The following is a 5,661-nucleotide window of genomic DNA, read 5'->3' on the forward strand; positions in this document are numbered from 1 at the left end:
AGAAAACGAGTGAAAAAAAAAAAAAAAAAAAAAAGAGCTGGAAAACGTAAACGCGCTGGTTTTCAGCGCAATCCAAACGCTCTCTTAATTAATTGGTCCAAGTCATGTGAAATAATGGATGTAACTTTTTGCTTTTGGAAAAAGCACAAGGTCTGAGAAAGTTGTATGTGTAGTGGGTATATATAGGAGAATCGTAGTAGTGTTATTCCAACTCAAAACCAATTTTGCTTTGAAGTATAAATCAGAGTTGAGCAAAAACTTTGTCAGTCTTATTGTTATAGAAAATCAGAAAAAGAAAAAGTAATGGAGTTGCTGGGACATTACTGGTGGTGGCCGGTGGTATTAGTTTTGGTTCATTTTGGTATGAATGGGTGCTTCGGCTGCTGGGAGCAAGAGAGAATTGCTCTTTTGCAATACAAAGCTTCCACTGTCAACTACAATGATGAATATAGTTTTACACATTGGGACTCAACCGACAAAGAGAGTGATTGCTGTGAGTGGGAAAGAGTCAAGTGCGACATCACTACTGGCCGTGTAATCCAACTTACTCTTAATCATACGATGTTTGATTCAAGTAGAGAAAGTGGGGGAGGTTGGTACTTTAATGCCTCTCTGTTTCTTCCCTTTGAAGACCTTCAATACCTCGATTTGAGTGAAAATTTGATTCGTGGTTGGGTCCCAAATGAAGGTACCGAAGTTTATATCCTAAGAAAAGTAGGAAGTATTTAATTTGTTGATATTCTAATTTTTTTTCTATTACACCTTTTTTTTTAAATAGTCGAGAAAAAAATAGTTGTATTTTGGGAATCATTTTATACTGTTTTTTGGGAATATATAGTTGCATATGTGAAAATTGAAGCATCTAAATTACAGGTTTTGAAAGATTCTCTGCGTTGAGCAAGTTGGAGGTGCTTCAATTGGATTATAATTATTTCAATAACAGCATTCTTTCATCCTTGAGTGGAATTACTTCCCTCAAGGAACTATATTTGGGGTTAAACAATTTTAATGAATCAATCCAAGGTAAGCCTTTCGGGTGAAATTCTCATTAATTTGCAAAGGAATTAAGAGTGCTTAATTCTTGTGTGTAAACTTTTTGGTTTCCCTCCAACTAATCTGTTTGACCAAAGTAAATTGTTTGAAAGTATTTTCTTCTTTTTTACCTTTTCTTTAAAAATAAATGTAGATTCATTTATTTTTAAAGATTCATTTTGCACTATTTTGTGGGAATATAAAGTCACAGACATGCAAATTGAATAATTTAAATTGCAGGTTTTGAAAGATTCTCTTTGTTGAGCAAGCTAGAGGTGCTTCACTTGGAATTTAGTAGTTTCAATAACAGCATTTTGCAATCCTTAAGTGGTATTACGTCGCTCAAGGAACTAGATTTGAGTTTCAACCTTTTGAATGGATCAGTCCATATCAAAGGTAAAACTCTCATTAATTTGCAAATGAATATTATTGGAAGAGTGTTTCATGCATGCTTATTGAGCACGTAACATTTCTTATTTCCCTTCTATCAATCATTGATCTTTATGCAACTAAAATTCACCGTTTTTTTTCCTTAGCTATTTTAAATGAAAGTATTTACGTGACTGAAGTCCCTTTTTTCTTCCATGATTTTTCATGTACCTTTTTTTAATGTAGAATTTAAAGCATTTAGCAACTTGGAGGATCTCTACTTGAGAGGCAATTGGATCAATGCCTTTGTGACAACAAGAGGTATGATAGTTTGTAAAAATATATGTTCATGGATTAAAATCAAATACTTCTTTTGTATGGTATGTTGATTGAAATTATCACGTCGATGTTTTTGAGATATTCTATTTTGTCCTATAGATTCAAACATCTTAACTAAGCTACAACTCCTAGACTTGAGTAACACTGATTTCAGTGCACGAGTTCTAGAGTCATTAACTGCCTTCCCATCGTTGAAGACGTTAGATCTCTCAGATAACAATTTCGAGGGATCGTTTACTACTAAAGGTATGTTATACCATTAACATCAAGGTGGCGTTGTTTTGCGTTTTTCTTTTCATCACTGGCATAATATTAGAAAAGCTCTATAAAAACCCTATTCTAAATATTGATAATCAAATTTCTTGAAATTCAATGGGACTAAACTTATTGTCTTTCATAAGTATCATAATTTATTTTTGTCTTGTTAAAATTTTGTATTGAAAATGTTAAAAATGAAGACTACGTAGTGGAGATTTTAATATCGGTTTTATTTTAGGATACCTTTCCTGGCCCAAACCAACAATCTCATAGGAGATTCAAGGTTGTTCTACATTGTCTAGAGCTCACAATTCAAACTTGTTCTATATTCCAACTTTAGTTACCCACGAATAAAATGTTTCTTCAACGGTATTGCGCACTACTAGAGTAATGCAAACAAAATCCACACCCTAAGAGCCTTACAACAATATTACAATAGATCCATATTCTAAATTATATTAATCTAAAAAAATACATTTTCTATTTTTCTAATGACTTGTAAATAATTGAAGTTCATTTGTTAAATATTATAATACTTAATTAGTATTATAAACTGATCATAAAAGATAATTTCTTATCAAATATTTCAAAATAAACTTATAGCATACACGCACATCAAGCGGGACATTAGCTAGATTTTACAAATTGAGGAGTTCAAATAAAAAAATGGTTTTGATATGATTTGTGTAAAAAGGAATTTATCTAAATTGGAAATAATTGTAGCAAAAAAAGAAAAAAGAAAAGAAAAGAATGATTTAGATGTCGTAGAAAAATGAAAAAAAAAAAGGTTTAACAACACTACTCTTAAAATAAGACTGAGATCTTCAGGGAAAAGCATTATCTCTAGTTGAAATAAATTAATTTCATAATTTGAATTAAATTCTAAAATATGTAAGTATATATAGACTGCCACATTACGTGGTAGTCTATATACTATTATTTTTAGACAAAATCAAATTACTTTCTTTCAAAGAATCTCATTTATTGATAAAAGCTTCATTAGTAAAGTTGGAGTTATGACTTCACTTAAAAGTATTGACTTCATTCTAAATGGAAGCCAATAACTAATTAATCGTCCCATTTTACAGGCTTGTGTGAACTGAGGAACCTCCGAAAGATAAGCCTCTCAAGAAGTCATCTTGAAGGGATATTGCCTTCATGTACGGCAAACTGGACATCACTTCACTTTTTGGATCTCTCTGGCAATCACTTCAGTGGGAATGTCCAATCCCTATCTGATATGAGATCACTTGAGTTCCTTTCCTTGTCAAATAATGAATTCTTGAACCCAATCACCTTCTCCTCCTTTTTTAACCTCTCAAATCTCAAGGTCCTCTTAAGTGATAACAACAAAATTGCTTTTGAAACAAACTCTCATACTAGGGTTCCAACCTTCCAATTAAGGCTTTTCAGTTTGTCAAAGTGTTCATTTAATGGACTCAATACAACGCTTCCCACATTCCTTCATTACCAATATGATTTGCGAGAAGTTGATCTCTCCCACAACAATTTGAAGGGGAAGTTACCCACTTGGTTGTTAGAGAACAATACAAGATTGGAGGTTCTTATTTTAAAAAATAACTCTTTCACAGTGTCTTTCCTGGTGCAATATGAGCATTATCTTCTTCCCAACATTAAGGAGATAGATATTTCAAGTAATAACTTACAAGGTCCAATTCCTACCAACTTCGGTTTGATTTTTCCAAATTTAGAGTATTTAGACCTCTCTAACAATGCATTTGAAGGTAGTATTCCTTCTTCTTTTGGGAATTTGGTTTCTTTGTGGGGTTTAGACTTGTCTAATAATAATTTATCAGGAACAATGCCAATGCATTTCACAATGGGTTGCTACTCCCTAAATTTTCTCAAATTGTCATATAATAATTTCAGTGGCCAAATATTTCCTTCCAATTTTAATTTGACTAACATGGAATATTTATATTTGGACAACAATCACTTCTCAGGAAAGATCCCAAATAGCATCTCACTGATGATTAATGGTGCCACAATTGATTTTAGTAATAACAATTTGTTAGGCATGCTTCCAATGTGGATGGGGAACATGTCATTTTTAACGACAGTTGTTATGGCTAATAATCAACTGGAAGGTCCTATTCCAATGGAGTTATGCAAACTCATTCATCTTGAATTTTTTGATCTCTCTGGGAACAATTTGTTTGGCTTTGTTCCATCTTGCTTCAATTCGTCAACAATCAAGTTCTTTCATCTGAATAAAAATTTGTTTAGTGGTCCAATTCCAAATGCATTCCAAAACAACTCCAATTTGGTTACATTAAATCTTCGAGATAACTACCTAAATGGAAGCATTCCTAATTGGATCGGGAGTGTCTCATCATTGAGCATTCTCCTTTTGCGAGCAAATCATTTAGAAGGTAGGATTCCAATTCAACTATGCCTTTTGCAAAACTTAAACTTGTTGGATCTTTCCTACAATAAACTTTTTGGTCCAATACCCCATTGCTTAAGTAATTTTACATTTGAGGCATCAGATCATGGTTTTGATTTAGGAGGTCCTTCAGACTTTGTATTTAGTGGTCAACCAGTGACAAGCTTGACGGACAGATATGCGTATCAAGGGCAACAAATTGAAGTCCTTCCTCGTGTGGATTCGAAACAAGAGGTGGAGTTCGCAACAAAGAGAAGAACTTACTCCTATAAGGGAGACATTCTGAACTACATGTCTGGAGTTGACCTCTCATGCAACAGGTTAGCAGGTGAAATACCACCCGAACTTGGAAGGACAAGCAACAAATTACGTGCAATGAACTTGTCACACAACAATCTAACTGGACCAATCCCCACAACGTTCTCAAATCTGAAGCTAATGGAGAGTTTGGATCTTTCCTACAATAATTTAAATGGTACAATCCCTCCTCAATTTACTGAAATGACCTCTTTGGAAGTCTTCAGTGTGGCATACAACAACTTATCAGGTACAACTCCAGATATAAAAAATCAATTCATTACTTTTGATGAAAGCAGTTATGAGGGAAACCCTCTTTTGTGTGGACCTCCATTGCATAATGATTGCACCAAAATTGGACCACCATTTACAACACCAGTGGAATATAAGGAGGAAGAAGGTGGTAGTTTCATGGACATGAGTGTCTTCTACATAAGTTTTGTGGTGGCTTACATGACGATATTGTTGGGAATTGTTGCAGTTCTTTACATAAATCCTTATTGGCGTAGGGCATGGTTTAACCTCATTGAAGTGTGCATTGACACTTGCTACTGTTTTGTTGTGGTTCATTACCGTAAATTGTTCAAGTTTAGGCTTGCATAGCCGTGCATTTTACATGTACGTGTGTCTCTTCTTGTTGGATTCTGAATCCAAACTTTGAATTTTTAATACTGTGTTGTGTAAGGCTTGTATTTTGTTGTGATCAAACTGATCGACGAACTTTTTTTTTTCTCACTTTTTTATTCTAAAATATATAAGTGGCAGATTTTAGAAATATATTGTATTAAATGTATGGGTAAAATATGTATTTGATCTTTATTCTTTACACCATATTTCAATTTGGTCCTTAACTTTAGCTTATTGATTCCAATTTGAACTTACCATTGGAATTACTTTTTTGCCTTATCAATAACAACCCATAACAATCTGCCATTTAGGATTTTTTGTAAAAGTATTAT

The 5,661-nt window shown here is 33.3% G+C and overlaps 1 protein-coding gene across 3 annotated transcripts; it reads left to right on the plus strand.

Moving 5' to 3' along the window:
- Positions 1-233: 233 nt before the first annotated feature.
- Positions 234-5,459, plus strand: LOC115984256 (receptor-like protein 15). Of its 3 annotated transcripts, XM_031107219.1 has the most exons (6): positions 234-688; positions 874-1,023; positions 1,273-1,428; positions 1,648-1,722; positions 1,840-1,986; positions 3,087-5,459. In XM_031107219.1, the coding sequence occupies exons 1-6, from the start codon at positions 304-306 to the stop codon at positions 5,303-5,305; spliced, it is 3,132 nt and encodes a 1,043-aa protein (XP_030963079.1). In that variant the 5' UTR covers positions 234-303; the 3' UTR covers positions 5,306-5,459. The 3 variants fall into 3 exon arrangements, with proteins under 3 accessions (XP_030963079.1, XP_030963080.1, XP_030963081.1); XM_031107220.1 differs by lacking the exon at positions 874-1,023; XM_031107221.1 differs by lacking the exons at positions 874-1,023; positions 1,273-1,428.
- Positions 5,460-5,661: the final 202 nt, after the last annotated feature.

The sequence above is a fragment of the Quercus lobata genome, chromosome 4 (genome assembly GCF_001633185.2).
Source record: "Quercus lobata isolate SW786 chromosome 4, ValleyOak3.0 Primary Assembly, whole genome shotgun sequence".
Taxonomy (NCBI): Eukaryota; Viridiplantae; Streptophyta; class Magnoliopsida; order Fagales; family Fagaceae; genus Quercus; species Quercus lobata.

Coding starts and splice junctions, on each gene's coding strand:
- LOC115984256 (XM_031107219.1), top strand. CDS start 304: ATGGAGTTGCTGGGACATTACTGGTGGTGGCCGGTGGTATTAGTTTTG. Junction 689..873: donor TGGTTGGGTCCCAAATGAAG/GTACCGAAGTTT, acceptor TCTAAATTACAG/GTTTTGAAAGATTCTCTGCG. Junction 1,723..1,839: donor TGCCTTTGTGACAACAAGAG/GTATGATAGTTT, acceptor TTTGTCCTATAG/ATTCAAACATCTTAACTAAG.